The 18,396-nt window shown below is 48.1% G+C and overlaps 1 protein-coding gene across 4 annotated transcripts in view; it reads right to left on the minus strand.

Annotated features, from left to right (window-relative positions):
- nbeal2 (neurobeachin-like 2) overlaps window positions 1-18,396 on the minus strand; it is a 36,397-nt gene that overhangs the window by 8,003 nt on the left and 9,998 nt on the right. For 2 of the 4 annotated variants that reach the window (XM_067238833.1, XM_067238835.1), the window contains exons 4-36: window positions 17,530-17,611; window positions 17,125-17,237; window positions 16,704-16,786; window positions 15,763-15,848; window positions 15,167-15,470; window positions 14,791-14,897; window positions 14,379-14,459; window positions 13,378-13,461; window positions 12,730-12,828; window positions 11,645-12,309; window positions 11,412-11,544; window positions 10,969-11,088; window positions 10,319-10,649; window positions 10,156-10,238; window positions 9,980-10,072; window positions 9,559-9,730; window positions 9,058-9,191; window positions 7,890-8,049; window positions 7,526-7,628; window positions 7,119-7,272; window positions 6,507-6,662; window positions 5,779-5,938; window positions 5,581-5,669; window positions 4,593-5,318; window positions 4,244-4,428; window positions 3,972-4,128; window positions 3,407-3,550; window positions 2,400-2,723; window positions 1,274-1,423; window positions 983-1,140; window positions 676-800; window positions 434-551; window positions 135-292 (exon numbers count right to left, since the gene is read on the minus strand). In XM_067238833.1, the coding sequence (XP_067094934.1) occupies window positions 135-292; window positions 434-551; window positions 676-800; window positions 983-1,140; window positions 1,274-1,423; window positions 2,400-2,723; window positions 3,407-3,550; window positions 3,972-4,128; window positions 4,244-4,428; window positions 4,593-5,318; window positions 5,581-5,669; window positions 5,779-5,938; window positions 6,507-6,662; window positions 7,119-7,272; window positions 7,526-7,628; window positions 7,890-8,049; window positions 9,058-9,191; window positions 9,559-9,730; window positions 9,980-10,072; window positions 10,156-10,238; window positions 10,319-10,649; window positions 10,969-11,088; window positions 11,412-11,544; window positions 11,645-12,309; window positions 12,730-12,828; window positions 13,378-13,461; window positions 14,379-14,459; window positions 14,791-14,897; window positions 15,167-15,470; window positions 15,763-15,848; window positions 16,704-16,786; window positions 17,125-17,237; window positions 17,530-17,611 (5,837 nt within the window). The remainder of the gene's footprint in view (window positions 1-134; window positions 293-433; window positions 552-675; window positions 801-982; window positions 1,141-1,273; window positions 1,424-2,399; window positions 2,724-3,406; window positions 3,551-3,971; window positions 4,129-4,243; window positions 4,429-4,592; window positions 5,319-5,580; window positions 5,670-5,778; window positions 5,939-6,506; window positions 6,663-7,118; window positions 7,273-7,525; window positions 7,629-7,889; window positions 8,050-9,057; window positions 9,192-9,558; window positions 9,731-9,979; window positions 10,073-10,155; window positions 10,239-10,318; window positions 10,650-10,968; window positions 11,089-11,411; window positions 11,545-11,644; window positions 12,310-12,729; window positions 12,829-13,377; window positions 13,462-14,378; window positions 14,460-14,790; window positions 14,898-15,166; window positions 15,471-15,762; window positions 15,849-16,703; window positions 16,787-17,124; window positions 17,238-17,529; window positions 17,612-18,396) is intronic. The other 2 variants (XM_067238834.1, XM_067238836.1) reach the window with 2 other exon arrangements.

The following is an 18,396-nucleotide window of genomic DNA, read 5'->3' on the forward strand; positions in this document are numbered from 1 at the left end:
GGTAACGTTTGGCAACTGAATCGGTAACTTGTCTCGTTCCTAATACATGTTGTCTCTTAACATACCCTTTGTGAGTAATGTCAGTGCTTATTAGGGTAGATGTGTTTTCTGTCAGATTGCAGTATGTCCTTTACCCTCCTCAGTCTCCTCTTTTTCACTGCTGTAGTCGTAGAAGTAGAGGTGGTGAGTGGTGACCTCCAGACGACCAGGAACCACTGCCACAATGGTGATGAGCTCGCAGTCCTCCGACAGCACCAGCTTCTCCTTCTGACTCTCATCCTCCCCCTCCACCCTGTGGACCAGAGTGAGGCATGCTGGGTCAGAAACCTCGGATCTCCATCAACATGGTTATGGCTAACAACAGTTAATTAGCTGTGTCTGACAACAGTGAGCACTAGTGTTGCATTGATGAGGTGGTGTAACAGCGACTCACTGGTTGTCCAGAAAGACAATGTCCTCTTCTCCCAATTGGTCGTCCTCCATGTCACTCACTTTTGCTTCCTTGGCAACAGCAAGGGGGAGGGGTTCAGAACTGCGGGGACTTTCAGCTCCTTATGTTGGAATAAATCAAATTCAAAACAAATCCATACATCATCCATACGTGTTAAACACTATTTCCAACTGGCTCATGTGAACGCTAACAAAAATAAGACATGTTTTGTTCTTGAGATGTACCCATGTTGTCTCTGAAAGCGCTAGCCTCTGCGTGGGTGTCGTACTGGTAGTTGGGGACCAGTTTTAGCCTCATCTTAGAGTAGGTCTCTGCACTGGAAAGCTTCCATTTAACCACTGGAGGATCTCTGAGGAGTAGTATAATGACTACATTTCAATGAATACATAAAAATGAACAGGTCTACATTAAATGATGTGGAGAAAAACTGATTTTGAAAATAATTGTACAAAACCGTACAAAATCCATCACAATACAATATGCAATTTTTAATTCCTAGTAAGTCAAATATTTGAGGCTGAACAACCAGACCTGTATGCCCAGGGGCCTCTTTCGCTGGTCAGCAGGCAGCGGAGGGACTTCCAGTGACGCCACACCACCCCCTGCTGGCTGGAGCTCTGCTTCTGTATGCTGTGGTACCTGTTGTTCTCACTGCGCACTCGCTTCAGGTGAGGGTCCACAATGGCCTCCTGCTCACACAGGCACCGGCATACAAACACACACACACACATAAACACGCATACCGAGGTCGTTGTTTAGAGTCTGTTCAATTGACTTCAACCTGCAGCTTTCTAAACAGGCTCCTCTGGGTGAAGGCCTCACCTGGAATTTGGCTTTGCTGTCTCCTTTGTCTTTGTCTCGCCGTATGGCTGTGCTCATGAGGTCGTCAAAACAGGAGTTCCAAAAGTTGGACATGAGGTCGTGGCTCTTCCCAAACGTGTCCAACTCATACTGTTCCATAGTGGGTTGGACCTACAAATGTCAGCAAATACACGCATTTCAGAAAACACAATTACAACACACACACTTAACCAACACAAAATCTCTGTACAATTATTTTAAAAAGTAATGACTTTTTTGACTTGGAACACACGTCATTGCAAACACTAACCCTAACCATAGCTTTGGACTGATACCAAATGCTTGATAAGGCAGTGTATTGTATGATCTGTATATACAACAAGTCTAAACAACAAAGATTTAAGAGAGTGAACTGTCACACACTTTCAAAATAAATCCTTGTCTGAACTTGGGAGGATCTGTTTGGCTTTAATTCACGGAACCTCTTAGCATAAAGTTGTAAACTTAATGCTAAGAGGTAACTGTTAGTGTAAACTTTTCTTTTCTGCCAACACACTGAGATTCGGTACAATTTTTACCAAACTAGCTACTTTAGTCACTCAGTCATATTTATTTATAAAGCACATAAAAAAAAAACAGCTGATAGCCAAAGTGCTGTACCATAGCGAATTATTAAAACACACACATTAAGACACAAAACCGCCTAGCTTTACATTACATTCTCTCAGTCAACCAGCACAAAAGTAAACTATGAGTTGCTTAGTGGGTGTGGGATAGCTGGGTGGACACAGCTGATGACACAGAACAGACAGCGGCAAACCCAAACAGTGCCAAGTTAATCTAGAGCCAAGGACAAAGGTTACGGCAGCCCCTCTAAAAATACATCACTGAGATTTAGACAAATTACTTCTGTGGAAACATAACATTTGAAATCTGCTTTTCTGTCCAAGCACAGTTCACTCCCACTGCTCATATGAAGCATATTGGCAAAAGGTCCGTATTTTTTAATAAATACACCTTAAATGAATATGGCCTGGTACTGTTTACATTCTCTGATACTGTCCGCTTATGAATCCAGTAACATGACAGGCCTATATGGGTATCTGTCTGTAACAGGGTAGTGGTGATGTAGGGCAGGAAGACTGACATGATGCTGGTAGAAGTCCTGCCACTCCACGGTGTGACAGTAGTTCTGCAGGTCCTGAGCGAAGGTGGGGCTACCATTGGTCACAGGAAGGTTAGGCAGCAGGGACTGCAGCGTGACGGGGTCAGCGTGCTGGTCCAGGAGGGTGCGTACGATGGGCACCAGCCGGGAGAAGGTCTCCGCGTGCCCGCCGTTGGCGTCCACCATGACACCCTTTGGCCACAGGGGGGCGCCCAAGCGGCCCAGCAGGAAACACACCTCCACCCACTTTAGACAGAGCACTGTCTGGAGGAGGCTGTGGAGCTTCACACAAGCCATCACACACACCTGTGGTCCCAGGAAAAAGAGAGAGGGAGGGAAGAAGAGATGAGAGAGCGAGAGAGAGAGAAACACAGATAAAGAAAACATTTATAAAAAGAGAGGGAGGGAGAATGAGTCAGAGAGAGACAGAGAGACAGTGAGAGAAAAAGACAGAGGGATAGTTTGCAAGACAGACGGAGAAAAGAACCATTACTGCAAAGGAGAGACAGTGACATAACTTGGAGAGGCATGTACAACATTACAACAGTGAGTTGCTAAGATCTTGACAGGGGCTCCTTAAGAAAAGTACACAACCAAAGCCCCGTGTTGCCATCAAAAGGGTTAACCTGGGACAGCTTACTTCTGTCCACTTGATCCCTCGATCTTGCAGTAGCCATCCCATAAATCAAAGGGAGCAGCCTGGTCATACAGAACACTCCCCCAGAGGAATGTGGGCTCTCCACTCTGATACCCATAGAAGGCCTGGTAGAGCTCAACTGCTGTCAGCCTTGTTACACCACAATAGGGCCTTTCACACTTGAAATCCAAATTGAACGAATTTCAATCAGGCATAAATGGTTAGTACTGTTGTTGTTGTTGTTGTTGATCACCCTGACCTTTGGTTGTTTGAATCCCTGTACTATGAAAGGGAAATGGTGTGAGCATTTATTATTTGTGGTGGGTGGAGTGTGTGTGTGCAAGAGGCTAACCTGAGAGTCCTGCTGCTGGATGTATCCCGTGATGATGCGCAGGCCGATATAGGCCATCTCCCTGAGCTCCAGAGAGCCTGGGGAGCCCGGGGCACAGTGCCATGCCTGTAGCCTGTCCAGCAGGTTCACCACCCCCTCAAAGATCTGCAAAACAACAACGCCTGTCAGCCACACGCTGCAAGCCAGGACCCGACACAAAGCAGGACCTGTTACCACACCTCTCAACACACATGGCTAACTTTGACTATTCATCACACACAATAAATACAGCTTAGTCAGAGAACAACAACTCCTACACATAATTTATTGCCCTGCCGTAAACCAGGCCGAGAGGAGACACACAGATAATACAGACAATAACAGGAAGTAGCTATATCCTTCACAGCATTCCTGGCTAATGAAGATCAGGCCTCCACACCCTCCTGAGCCTCTATACATTGTAAGCAAACAACAGTACTGGGCAGACTCCCATGACTCTCATTTGAAAAGGCTGCACCCATACATGAATAAACTCATACAGAGTTGATTTTCACAAAGGAGTGAAGTATTCATCTGGAGGGGGTACCTTCTCGCTCCACAGAGCGTGGTTGTCGGTTCCCTCAGCGAACAGGAAGTCCTGGAGCAGCCTGAGAAGGCGCACCAGGCTGGGACAGTGGGGCAGAGACTGACCCTGGGCGTCTCGCAGGTCCGACAGGGACGACTCCAGCATCATCTCCAACAGGCTGGCACACACACACACGGCTTAGGATACATTATGACTGAGTCTCAGAGCTTTGAGGTCTGACTCCCTGTGGTGCTAGCGACAGATGGTGGACGGGGGCCTGGTCTGAAACTAACCTTCGTTTGATGTCGTCGGGTGGGCGCACCAGTTGGCAGGAGGAGCCCAGCTTGGTGAGGACAGAGAAGACCTGGCCTCTCTCCCTCCAGACGGCATCCTCGCCACCCTCGGCCCCGCTGCCGCTCCACAGCACGGAGAACACGATGTTGGTCAATAGGTTACACAGCTCCTCCTCCGGAGTCTGCTGGCACACACACACACACACACACACAAACCCAATATATTAGGAAGATGAAGAACTTATGGGTTCTAAAAGTGTGATGGATTCAAGCAGCAGAGCCTGGGGCCTGTTGAAGCAGGCAGGAGCCTGACCTGAGGAATTGAGGGCTTAAAGGTTAAGAGCCCTACCTGAGGGTTGGAGGTGTTGGAGATGGTGTCTCCGGTGGGAGGGTCTGTTCCATAGCTGGCATCGTCAAGCACATTGGACAGACTGGAGCTCTTCCTGGGCCTCAGAGAGGGGAAGGGCTTGCTGTGCTCCAGGGGGGACGGGGTGTCTCCCTGACTGCCTGCGGGTGTGATGGTGCCCGTCCCTGTGCCCGCCTCCCCCAGCTCCAGTTCAAAGGGGGAGGTGCCAAAGGGGGAGAGGGGGTGGTAGAGCCCCTCCTCCTCGGGACGGGCTGAGGGGATGTCCACCGTGTTGGACAGGGAGGACGAGTGGCTCCCCTGCTCCACTGAGTCAAAGGACTTAAAATGCAACGAGTGTGCGTAGCTCTTCAGCTGCCCCCCGCCGCCGTTAAGGGGTGACTGGGAGAGGTTGGAGAAACCCTCTGAGAGGTCCCGCAGGCCTCCTTCTTCCTCATCCTCTTCATCCCGTGAGGTGTAGGTTAGGAAGAGGTCGGGCCGGGTGTCCTCTATGACTATGCTGTGGTCCCTGCGGAGGGGGGGGCGGAGGGGAGGGCGGAGGAGGAGGCGGGCGGGGGGCTCCAGGGAGCTGGGGGTGCTGGAGTCCTCCATGCTGGCTGCTCGGGACTCGTAGGACTCCTTCACATAGAGCTTAGTGAGGACGTCCTGCCAGCCGGGCTGACGAGCCAGCTGCCTGACGTAGTCCTCGCTGGAGTAGATCAGGTGGAAGAGCTGAGGGGATAGTAGCAAAGAGAGAGGGGTAGCAGAAGGAGGTGAGAAAGAAATACGAGAGGTGACGTAAGAAAATGGAGGTGTGATGTTTTAATGAAATGCTTTTTTATAAATCAGTGAACAAACTTGGGTTGTCCTTGAAGCTGACCGAAAATGGATCTTTTCAAACTTAAGTTTCTATTCTTCACCAATGGCACTCTCAATCAATAAAAATAACCACCCTGACAGAATCTGAAAGAAGAACATCCGAAGGCTGACTGACCTTGCGACACACGTCCAGACGGACAGTGAGCTCAGCTCTGTGTGACAGATACACCACAGCCAGGAGGTCTCTGAAGCTAGGGCTGGCATCTGCGTGTCAACAGACGTCACAGTCGAGAAGAAAATACAGAATTAGCTACAACCCCCCTATAATTTTTTAAAACAAATTCCCAGTGTCTCAGAGGCTATTTTGGATTACCTGTTGCAAGAACCTGCTCGTACAGACACCGCACTGTGGTCATGGTTACAGGGATGTCTCCAAGGATACAGACCAGGCCTAGGTAGCCAAAATCCTTCAGCTTGACGCGGTGCTTAGTCCGTTCAGGCACTCTTTCACTCTTCAGGATTTTGTAGAGTACCTACACAGACAGACAGAAAACACAAAAACACCTCATGCTTAGATAACAGTCCCCATTTGTCTCATAACAAAGATAGACTAATAAGATTTCATAGAGCTGGATTGATATGCTTCAATTTCTGTGTAAGAGAGAGGCTTCTCTCCTTAGGTCAAGAGGTCATGTTGTGGACACACTCAGATCGTATATAGATAAGGGTCTAGCTTGTTTAGAAACTAGCTACTCGCTAGAGTCAGTGAGTATAAACTATGCTGGAAAAGGCTTTAATAAGTTACGATACGGTCAAGTATAACCTTTCAAGAATACAAACATGCTGACCACATGCTGTGCCCTGTAAGGAAGAATTCTCTCGAAACTATATCTGAACTCCATTGTATATACGTCTGTCTGTAACCCATTGCTGTGCTCATCTTACAACTCTGCCTTGACTGGTGAAATGATCCGAGCACATTTTATAAAACCAAGTCAACCCTTTAACATTGTCAGTCATCTTTCCGGCCACGACTGACATTATCATTGATGAAGTTGAAGATCTAAAATGAGCGGTTGGTCCGGAGCTATTGGTCCTCACCCTGAAGACTCGTTCGCGGGCCTCGTCCCCGAAGGTGGGGGTGAGGAGCAGGCAGTACAGCTGCTCCACACCCCACTCCACCAGCACCGTCTGGACCGTTTCTCTGGGGGGCGTGCTCCGCAACAGACAGTACAGCACGTCCAGCGCACTCACCACCTAGGGCCGGGAATCCAAAACACATAAGCCGCAGTCTTTGCGGTATCTCGAGCCACAGTTGTTGTGTGTTTCAGGCCCAGACCTTTTTAGTCTGCCTTCTATTTAATGTGATAATTTCTAGTTGGACTTATGTCCGTCTGTTACTTCTTATTTATTTGTTTTATTAGCATTCTTATACAGTATATTTGTGTATTATTTTTCATGTTAATGTTTAATTTAAACTTATGTTATTTTTTTACTTATCAACTTTATATGTTCAGCACTCACACTGCATTTGTTGCAATGACTTGCAAAGATTGATTGACTAGTTGATACATAAACTAGATCTGTCTGGACCAAGAGGCTACAACAATGTATCAATGCAGCATGTACTCATCTAAAACTCACTGTGAAAGTGTAGGGAGAACAAGACAGAGAGCCAGGAGAGAAAGAGAGAGTGAGTCCAGGATTGCGTACCTGCTGTTCCTCTCCCACGGCGAGCGTGTAGGCCAGGACACTGTGGAGCTCCTCTGGGCTGGGAGACCTGAGCAGGAAATCCCTCAGCAGGGAGAACAGAGAGATCTGGACCGTCTGCTTCTCATCAGACAGGCGGCTGCCGTCTTTCTCCATGCTGCGGGACAGACAGGAAGGCAAGCAGACAAACAGACAGACAGACAGACAGACAGACAGACAGACAAACAGGCAGGCAGGCAGGCAGGCAGGCAGGCAGGCAGGCAGGCAGGCAGGCAGAAAGTCAGTCAGTGAGACAAAATAATACCAAAACCATGAAAACACACCTAACACATCTACTCAAACGTGCCTTGGTACAGTATTCACATCCCCATGGTGACTGAGCCTTACTGTGCAGGTGCTGTAATGTTTACCTGTAGTGCGTCCGTATGGTATCCAGGATGTACTGCACCCCGTACTTCCTCCTCATGCGCTGCTTGCCATCCTTGATCACCGTGGACAAGTACTGGACATGGCCTTCATACAGTAGAGAAGATATACAACTGAGAAGACAGCACTGCCAATGGAGCTCACTGAAAAACTACAATGTGACAGCTTCGTTAGTAGTACTGTAGTAGTATTGTAGTAGTGCTGTACCCAGACACAGTAGAGTGTTGTCGGTTCCTTACCCAGACACACAGTTACGAGGTATTCCTTTCCTTACCCAGCCAGACACACAGTTAAGAGGGTATCGGTTCCTTACCCAGACACACAGTAAAGAGGGTATCGGTTCCTTACCCAAACACACAGCAAAGTGACTGTTGCTCCAGATGCGGAAGTCAAATAGCAGGTGCTGGTAGAGCTGCAGGAGCAGAGGGCTGTTCCCCTCGCTGGACACCTGCTCCAACAGGAACTGACATGCCATAAGAACACTCATGTCCATCATGCTGCCCGGCACCTGGGGGAGAGGGGAGGGGAGTGGGTAAGTGGGATAAGATGAGGATAGGGGTGAATATGTGGGATAGGATGGGGGTGGGGTTAAGGAATGGGGTGGAGGGTTAGGTTACGCATGGGGGGGTGGGATAGGATGGGGGTGGGGAGTGGGATAGGGTACGGGTGGGGGTGGAGGGATGGAAGAATGGGAAAGGATGGGGGTAGGGAAAGTGGGCGTAGGGTGGGTACGAGAGAGCATAGGGTGAAAGTGACTGTAAGTGTTTACAGTCCTGATATTAATCTGATGTCTGTGTGTGTGTGTGTGTGTGTGCCAGGGAGTCTTGCTTCAGTGAAGTGAATTGAAGGGTTTAAACTATGTAAGAGTGATAGAGGGAGTTGGTGCCTGTGTGGCTGAGTGTTACGGCAGTGTTGACGCTGTGTGTGTGTGTGTTTGTGAGTGTGTGTCAGTGAGTGTGTGCACACGCGCGTGTGTGTGGATAATGGTGTGATTGTTAGAGCAGTGTTTCCTTCCAGGATGATTGGCTTTGCAGACACCAACATACACCAACATGTCCTGTCAGAGCAGCGACCCCTCCCTCGCTCTCCCAGGGAGCATCGCTGGAATGTAGAACAGTCTCCGTCTAGCCCACCCCACTGTACACGTATCTACAAACACTACAATACAGGACACAAGTCTTCCAACCCAGGACAGGCACCCTGGCCCTGGGCATTCAGTTTCAAGCCCCTCATCTGTACACACTGAAATTCATCTGTCAACAACAAAACCAATGAAAACAATTAATTTGCTAGTAACTAAAGACTAATCGTTATACTGTACATGATTGATGAGCGCCGATGTTATTGAGTCTCCTGAGGGTTCGGGGCATCTGGCCTTTCCATGAGGAGCTAAAGCTCCTCTATGAGCAGGTGGTCTGTCTTATCTTCTGTACTATATGCACCATTTGCATATCACTTTGGGTAAAAGCATAAGAAAATAAGAATAAGAGTTAAAAGACAAAGTTTTGCCTCTCACCTTGCTCAACATGGCTCCTATGATGGCAGGGCCATGGCAGTTCAGCAGGCTCTCATTATTGACGGGGTGATGGCGAATCAGATTCTTCACCATCAGCAGGAAGGCGGCGATGCTGTTTCTCTCCAGACGGCCCTCTGGAAGGAACATGGGACACAGTGTCACCGCCTTAGCAACCACGGCTTCACCACGACAACCAGGGCCAGCGACTCTGTGTCAGGCTCCCCTCTGTCACTCACCAACAGTGATCATAGTGTTTGGTTTGTTGAGATGGCTTGGTGCATTTTGGAGCATGTGTTCAGAATGCAGATGCGATTTGGAATCAGAGACCATTCTTAGCATTCTAGAATAACAACGTGTTGGATATACCTCTCTGGATACCTCTCTAAATAAATCCACTTAAAAGTACAGCTCCCAATATCCTATAATGCCTATTCACAGAGCGATTGCATTTCAAAGTTCAAAACAGGCTCTATCCTTTCCTCAAGGGCAGGGAATACTGACCCGAGGACTTGCCCAGTGGCAACAGCATGCCGACGGGCCCTCTTGAGGAGGTGAGCTCTGGTCCCAGGAGGTCCGAGGTCTCCTGCCCAACTCCGTCCACCTGCTCGGCCTCACACACTTGGTCCAGCAGGGGCAGCAGCACTCCCATGCCCCCCACCGTGTTCAAAACATCCTGACATGGAACAGACAAATGGCCACACATACCGCACATGCATACACCCATCCATACACACACACACACATCACATGTACATACACCCATCCATACATGCAGACACAGTTACATACAGGTGTATCCACTTTACTGAAAGAGAACCATTATAGTAATTGTGCTGTTGTTCTCAAACACACGTTTGAGAACGTGTATATAATATAAATACAATATTAACAGTACAGAGACGACAGACTGGACAACACACACCTTGATGTCCCAGTTAACCACTTGGTGTCCAGTTAGCCTGCCGTCATACTGGTGGTTGGGAGACAGATCCAGACAAATCTGGTTCTTGAAAGCCTGAGAACACAGATTTAATCAGTACCGTCTGGGTGCTGCCAGGGCTTTTCAGCAGCTCTGAGGAGCATCTGAACCTCACCCACCTGTGGAGTGTAGTAGAGGAGGAGTTTGCTGTTGAGGTCCGAAAGCTCTCCATCCGCCTTGAACAGAGACACGTGGTTGGGGCCTGGGGGAAGATGAGAAGGTTACCGTAAAACCATGTACCACAACCATGTATAACTCGGCAGACGTGAGTCGACATTGTACCTGCGGCATAGAGCGCCTTGGCCTGTAGCGGTTGCAGGGCCTCATGGCAGATGAAGGCAGTTCCCAGGAGGCCGTCCAGAGAGCTCGGCGTCCCCCACTCCGTGTCCTGCAGCCCAGCGGGGATGGTGTGCACGTTGGACTCCTGCAGCGCCCCCCAGCGCCCCCCCGCAAAGGTGGCCGGGAAGGACTGGGAGCGGGTGAGGGGGGAGGCGTGAGCGGGAAAGGCAAACTCCCCTGACTGGGATAACGGGGGAGGCAGGGTAGGGGAGGTGGTGGTGGTGGTAGTAGTGGTCCGGTGGCCCGCGGAGCCGATGCAGCAAGAGGTGAAAGGCTGGAAGAGGAGGAGATAAAGGAGGAGAGAGAAGAGGAAGTGGAAAAGAAAGTAGAGGAGCGAGGTAGAGGAGGAGGTAGAGTAGGAGGTGAAAGAGGAGTAAGAAGCAGAAGAGTAAGAAGTACAACATGAGAATGTGATACAGAAGGGATGACAGAAGAACTACCAGGAACACAGTACAGCACTGCCCTGAACACCCTGCCATAGACCAACCCTCTCTATGCATTTCCAGTTTGCTCTGAATGACCTCAGTCAGTGCTAAACCAATGGTCTTTTCAAAGCATAGCCCTTCCAGCTCCCTGCAGTTACTCTTTCTTACCTCATTGAAAGAGGGGAAGCGCAGCTGGGCAGTCTTACACTGCTCTCCGTCTATGTAGATGGTGACCATGTTCTGTCCAAATGGACGACGGCCAGGGATGTGGACGATGTCCACAGAATGCTGAGAGACCAGAGACACACAAAGCCATGATGACACAGGCTTTATTTCACAAAACACATTTACAGGGCTGGCATGCAGAGCATGTCTGCAAATAGTCACTTCAGAGCACATCCTAGGAACACACCCACAAATTATACAATAGTGCAACACGTACGCACTTCAAATATAGATCATTATCATAACAACGTTCCTCACAATGGATGAGCAGGACAGGTCCAGTAGTATATGTCTTGTGTTAGACAACAGGTTAGAGGTGTGTGTGTATGTGCGTAGGTTAGCAGTGTGTGTGTGCGTGTGGGTGGCTGTTAGTCTCGAAATCTCACCCAGCAGCAGTCTGTGAGAGGATTGTCAGGCAGGCAAACAGCCATGTAGTCTTTCTTAGTGCACACAGCCACCACCAGCACCCCCTCCATGGTGAAGAAGGCCTCCAGTCCCGTCCCGCTGGCCGTGAAGAAACTGGAGGACAGAGAGAGAGAGGACACGGTTGAAACACCACTAGGTAGCAACAAACGATGCTGTGAAGTACTCTTGACTTGATTTCCGCAATCATGGTTACCTGTAGAGTTGTTTCCTGCGAGGGCCTTTCCCCATGCCTCGCGGGGCCCCCGTGCCAGCGGTGGGCAAGGGGGTACTGGGAGTGGAGAACTCAGAGTGATAAGGAGGGAAGTCAGCGTTGAGGCAGAGCCAGGCGTGGAAGGCGAAGGCGCTGCCAGGCCAGCGCTGGACCGTGGGCACCATGATGCCCGCCATGGGGGGCGTGAGGTCAAAGTACTGCAGGGCGCTGTCTCTACCCTCCCTGGCCGCCATGGCTGACAGCACCCTGATGATGCGGGCACAGTACGGGTGTGAGCCCCTCCCAGACGCCCTCCCGGTCCTGCTGTCCTGGTCCACCCTTAGCAGGCGGAGCAGGCTCTTCAGCTCGCCCGGCCGGAGGCACAGGGAGCCCAGGTCCTGCAGCAGGCCCAGCAGGGCATCGGCACACTGCCTGTCCAGGTGCTGGGGCACCTCCAGGACCCGGAGCAGTGCTCCCACCAGGCCGGCCTCCACTGCCACGGTGCGGCAGGATAGGGAGCCTCCGCACACGGCCGCCAGCCACTGGGCCACCAGTAGCTGCAGCTCCCGCTGGGTGCTCAGCTCGGGCAGCCACTGCAGGAGCAGCAACAGGGGCTGGTCGTTGCTGATGCCCAGGTGGAGTGCGTGGGCGTGCTCCCCTTCCACTGCCTGGAGGGAAGGTGGCAGGCAGGCAGGGATGGAGAGAGAGATAGGGAGGAAGTGAGAGGGAGAGAGAGGGAGGGAGAGAGGGAAGAAGAGAGGAAGGAAGAGAAAAAGGGAAGAAGAGAGAGGGAGGAAGAGAGAAATGGAGGAAGAGAGAGATAACAAGGGAGAGAGAGGAAGAGAGGGAGGGGATGATGAGTATAATACATTTGATCAAAGGCATGACCTCAGTCTGTGCTGACTGTCTCCAAATCAGTTTAATGAGAAAGCTTGTTTGGCTCTTCTATACTCTGACAAGCTACACTCCTCTCTGCTCCTCTCTTCTCTGCTCCTCTCTTTTCTGCTCCTCTCTTTTCTGCTCCTCTCTTTTCTGCTCCCCTCTGCTTATCTCTCCTCAGTGCCTCTCTGCCCTCCCCCTCTGCTCACCATGTTCATCAGCTCCTGTAGCAGCCTCTTGGTGGGCTGGCCTTGACTCTTGAGAACATCAAACAGCTGGGAGTAGCCGATCCTCTCCTTAAACACCTCCTGAAGAGGAACAGACAGAGGGGCTGAAACACCTCGCTCCACTCAAAATGGTGCAGCTTGGCACATGCCTCTATCTCCTCTCAGGAGGGAATACATGGAGACTTCCTGAGCATGGTGTCCTTTACAGGCTGTCTCGCCCCTCTCCTCCGAAATGAAAACATGGAGCAATACAAAAGAGATGGAACCAATGGCAGTACATGATACATAACCAGACGTATAATGTGCCTTTGCAGACATTTTATTTAGTAGGTCACAATGACATTGAGGTACGTGTTGCGTGTTTACAGTGGTAAATGATTTCAAAATGTTACAGTAGAAATTTTGATCTACATACATATGTACTTACAGTACAGAACCATTAATATAGCACTAGTACTACTTAAATCAAATAGTTTTAATAACACAATAACAGTCTTATGTCAGTTTGATTAAAATCCTGCAAAATGTTAGGTGTTCTGTTATGTAACATATACAATGATATTTGTAGTGGTCGTACAGTAGAATTACTTTATACAGTTTATGAAGGTGGTACAGTGGGAGGGTTCTTACCTTGGCAGAGGGGGAGTTACTCATGATGGCCGTGAGGACCCCCAGAGCATGCACTGTGATACAGTCTGAACCCTTCTCCCAAACCTGTACACCACAAACACTCTGTTACACAACACACCTTCAGTCACTGTTTGAGATCCCACTGATACCAAAGACAGCAACATCACGTAAACACCAGGGAAAAGACGCACCAAGCTGGAGTACTTTGACCAAACCTTTAAAATGAATGAAGTTGGTTGATGATAAAGACAACCTTCTCTTTGTCAGATACTAACAGGTCCTGACATGTTGGTTATAACCGCCACCCAAAAAAATACTGTTGTTTTCCTTCCCAAAGGTTGTTGTAGCGTCATTGTGCAACACAAGCACACTAAGAAATCACACCAACACCACTAAAGCTTCACCATGCGAGTTAATCAAAAAACTTAAAATCATACAACCACACCAGTCATGCAATGTAGAATTATGTAGCCTTGAAAACAGCAGGGTTGGACATGCATGGAAAGCTAACCACCACATGCACACAGGATAGTACTCTCCTCCTACTGTCAACAGGTAACCCAGCCACTAGTCCTAAACATGACCTATGTCTGCCTTAGGTATAGGTACTTCATCCTGTCCCCAAAAATGTATTCCAGTATCTATTTTCACTAAGGGCTGAGGTATTTGTGTGAACAATGTTAGGGAGTCAACAATTTTTTATACTGAAACATAAAACATCATAACTCTCCAAAAAAATTGCATAGACTATGCTGTCAGAGGAAGAGGGAGTTATTTATTGAAGAGATTCAGCAATTGTAATAGAAACAGACAGCCATGTTATAAAAACTGAGCAAATGAGCGTAATGGCTCACACTTCCTGTTGAAGGCTTCCTGTTTAAAGAGCTCTGAGAAGTGAACGAGGGAAGGGAGGGGAGGGGGAGGGGAGAGAAGGGAGGGGGGTGTAGTCGGAGGCTGAGTTTCCTGCTGACAGACCTACATCAACATCATGGTGAAAGTACCTGGTCCACTTCCACCTCTGTGAGTAAACGTGTGGTGAGGTCACACACACACTCCGTCCTACTCTTGTTGCTCTGATAGAGCTACAGGATACAAACACACACACACACACACACACACACAAGCAGACACACATACAGACAGAGACGGACACATTGTCAACTTGAGAAGTTAGAAACTTAGAAATGCTTTGTGTCTGTTTGTATCACACTAGATATGTTGACAACAGTAATTGCTTCACCACCTTAGCAAAGGGTAGTGCAGACACACCAACGGACTGTCAGGAAGGCAAACAGACATGTAGACAGACACAGGCTGACGTGAACAAAAATGTGGACAGTGTCAGACATGTGGGTAGAGACAGACAGATAGATACACAGACAGATGGACATACAGACACACACACAGACAGACCTTGCTGTTCTGGATGAGCCTGAGAATGTGCTCGAAGCAGTTGTTGTTGAGGAAGATGGCCTGCAGCACAGGCCTGTCAGGACACTGTAGGATCTCTGGCATCGCAGCTGTGGAGGGCAGCAACACAGCGGTTTAAACCCTGACTCATCACAGAGAGATAGACAGACATTTCCTAAATAGCACCACACACACTGACTGACTCACAACAGTTTTTTAAGCCATGTCTGCAACATTAATATCAGACGGAATCAGTATCCAAGCAAAATATCTTTCTTCATGGTAGATTCACTGGAGAGTGGAGGTGAAAAAAGTGAAAAAGAGCTAAAGTTGATTAAAGATGGGTCCTGAGTGGTGTAGTAACTATGAGGTTTCTTACTAAGCATCTGGCTCTGTAGGGTGATCAGGCTGTCCTCCCAGGTTCGCCCGCCCCCCGGCTCGCTGCCCAGGGGACGGTTCCAGTTGAGGACCTGGAAGTAGCCGTCAAGCACAGTCTTAATCTCCACCTGCCGCTCAGCTGGGCTGCTGCCGTGGAGGGTGTGGATCATTGCAGTCAGGCACTGCAGGGTCAGTCTTAGCAGGCTGGGGTCCTTGGGCTTGGGGGGGTCGCGGCAACACCAGGCCCGCAGCACGGAGAACAGGTCTTTCACAGAGTTGGGGGTGATGGAGAGCAGGCCGTTCTTCTGTAGAGCGAAGTCCCAGATAAACAAGTAAATCTGGAGTATTTTTCTTTATTTACAGACAGACAGGGGCATAGGTTTCATTATATATGGGTGGAACATGTTTCACCCACTTTTTGAAAACAGTTAATCTTTCTTCCCAATTTTTTATCAAGAAAATTCTGTTTGATGGCCGCATCCCTCTGTATCCAGTTATTCAAAAAAGCTGTCCCCCCACATTTGGAAATACACATTTGTTCTCAGCAGATAAAGCAACCATGTGATAGACACTGACTTGGAATGGGAAGGTTTTTACCTTGCTCCCACTGATGACAGCCCCTTGGAGATCGACCAATCGAAGCGTGAGGAGCTCTGGGATCTGCTCGCTGGCCTGTAAGGTATCTGTGAGGTGGGCGGAGTCAAAATAAGATCACCTAATCCTTTCAAATTGACCAGGTAATAACCGGTATTAGACAAGCCAACCACCCTCAAGTTTCTCAACACAACTGTCTAATCCACAGCCTTCACAAGCCCAGACAGAGGCTTCTCTGTAGTTTATTATCATTTAATCTAATCTAAATCTTAAGGGATTCTATGAAAAGAAGTGTTTAATAAGATAATACCCTTGCGAGGAAACACTGCTGATTGAAAACATACATAACACATAACATAATTTACCATTCATCAAGACCCAACATATCAGCTCATTGCGTAAGACGCTAGGGTGGTGAAGGAGTAACAGTGCTGACCTTCTTATTAATGCATCTCAAACTTGAAACCAGTCAAATACAGCGTTTATTATTTTAGGCCAAACCTTAAGCACTAGGACTTGCAAGCATTATCCAAACTTAACTTTAACCAAATACAGTATAGAAAACAGAGCAAGGCATACATTTTGTGAGACATTGTATGCATCAAATAGGTAATCCATTGCTTTTGTAAATACAATTAAAACATTTTTTAAAGCATTGCTTGGTGAAATACATTTTTTAAGTGGGTCACTAACTGTATCTTGTTAATTGTATTTTTCTGTCGAGCAGTAAGACTGTACCAGGTGAAAGCAGAATCCTGTCAAAGGAGGTCAGTGGTATGTGAGGTGTGTTTAGAGACAAGTTCAGAAATAACTATTTAAAGAATGGTGCTGTTCTATGGCAACATGGTGGAAGATTCCTTTGGTACAGTATGTCAGTTTGGTGGAGAGTAATATAACAAGGGTGAGTGCTAGGGGGTTGGAAGGAGACAGAAGCAGTAGCTCACCATGGAACAGAGCTGGTAGCTCTTCTGGCAGAGGAAGAGGGGAGAACTTATACCTGCTCCTCTCCATCAGACTTACATCCTCCCTGAAACAAACAAGCAGGTTGAGCTAACACACGCCCAACACACACAACTCCTCAACAGCTGGAGTGATTCTTACATAAGGACTGGTTCAAGACTGGATATGGCAGTTGTTAGACCTGCTGTGGACTCATTTGACTCCAACCTGACAGCCTCATCAGAGCAAGATCTTACGAGGCTGTTGTTTTCTTTTTTAAGAGGTTTGGTTGGGTTGGTGGAGGACCAACACACACACCCTCCACAAAAGTCGTAATCAACCCCCACACATGAAAAAAGGGCAACACACAGCAGGGGATGTCAAACCACAATCATACACTGCAAGCACACACACACACACACTTACCCTGACAGGCGTCTCCTCCAGATCTGGTAAGGGTCATAGATACTCTCACACAGAAGCAGCCCATACTGGACCACTGATTGAAGTGATGACTGATCCTCTGGCTGCTTCTTCAGCTGAAACACAAGCTAACAGTCAGTATCACTCAGAGCCAGCCTGCAACATGAACATTGTGTCCAAACTCCTATTCACAAGGTGTCCTCAATGCCAACCATAAACACATACCAGAAAACAAAGAGCATAAAGTATAAAGCATACTTCTCTTTTCTTTTTAAACCAGTTCTGTTTCTTTGCTCTCTGTAAACTGTTGTGTGTATAAATAGGATGGACATGGGGTGTGAGATTACTCAATGAAACTGACAAGTGTGCTGTAGACATTGTGTGGGGTTGCAACGTTTGTGACCTTACCTGAGTCAAGCAGAAATTCAACAGCTTTATTGTCTCAAACACAAAGCTAGGGGTCTTGTCAGGGTCAATATTTTCCATATTCCTGAAAGCACACAAAAGCATAAATCATCACAGATCTGCTGTACCATCTCTTTATTGTGTATCTTCAGTCGTAGATGAAGGGGAGAGGTATGGCTCAGTGGTAAAGCATCTGACTGCAGATCAAAGGATGCAGGTTTAATTCCCCCCCCCCCGAAAGTTGATTTGGATAACAGTGTCTGCTAAATGAATACATTTACATTTAGTCATTTAGCAGACGCTCTTATCCAGAGCGACTTACAGTAAGTACAGGGACATTCCCCCAAGGCAAGTAGGGTGAAGTGCCTTGCCCACGGACACAACGTCATTTGGCACGGCCGGGAATCAAATTGCCAACCTTAAGATTACTAGCCCGATTCCCTAACAGCTCAGCCACCTGACTCCACATTATTCATTGCATCATTATTGTGAACATAATTTTGCCATCATCAGAGGACTGAACTGAGGTCATTAGGAAGGCTGGTGAGGAGAACAGTTATTAGTTAGCAGATGTCAGCCTTATGGTTAATATGCATACAGTACCAGTCAAAAGTTTGGACACATTTTCCCAGACTTTTGACTGGTACTGTATGAATATCCATGTCTTTCACTATAGATTGTAATGACTAACAGCATCCAAAATTGCTTTCTTTCCTGTCTGCAAGAACTGGCTTGATGATAATCTGTTTCAGGTTTGTTAGAACTGGGGTTGGTGCCATTGCCCACAGAAGAAAAGCTGTCAAATTGTGCAGTTGTTGATGATGAAAATGCTGATAAAGGTTATAAAGACGATTTCATTGACAACAAAAA

Source organism: Osmerus mordax, chromosome 6 (assembly GCF_038355195.1).
Source record: "Osmerus mordax isolate fOsmMor3 chromosome 6, fOsmMor3.pri, whole genome shotgun sequence".
NCBI classification, from domain to species: Eukaryota; Metazoa; Chordata; class Actinopteri; order Osmeriformes; family Osmeridae; genus Osmerus; species Osmerus mordax.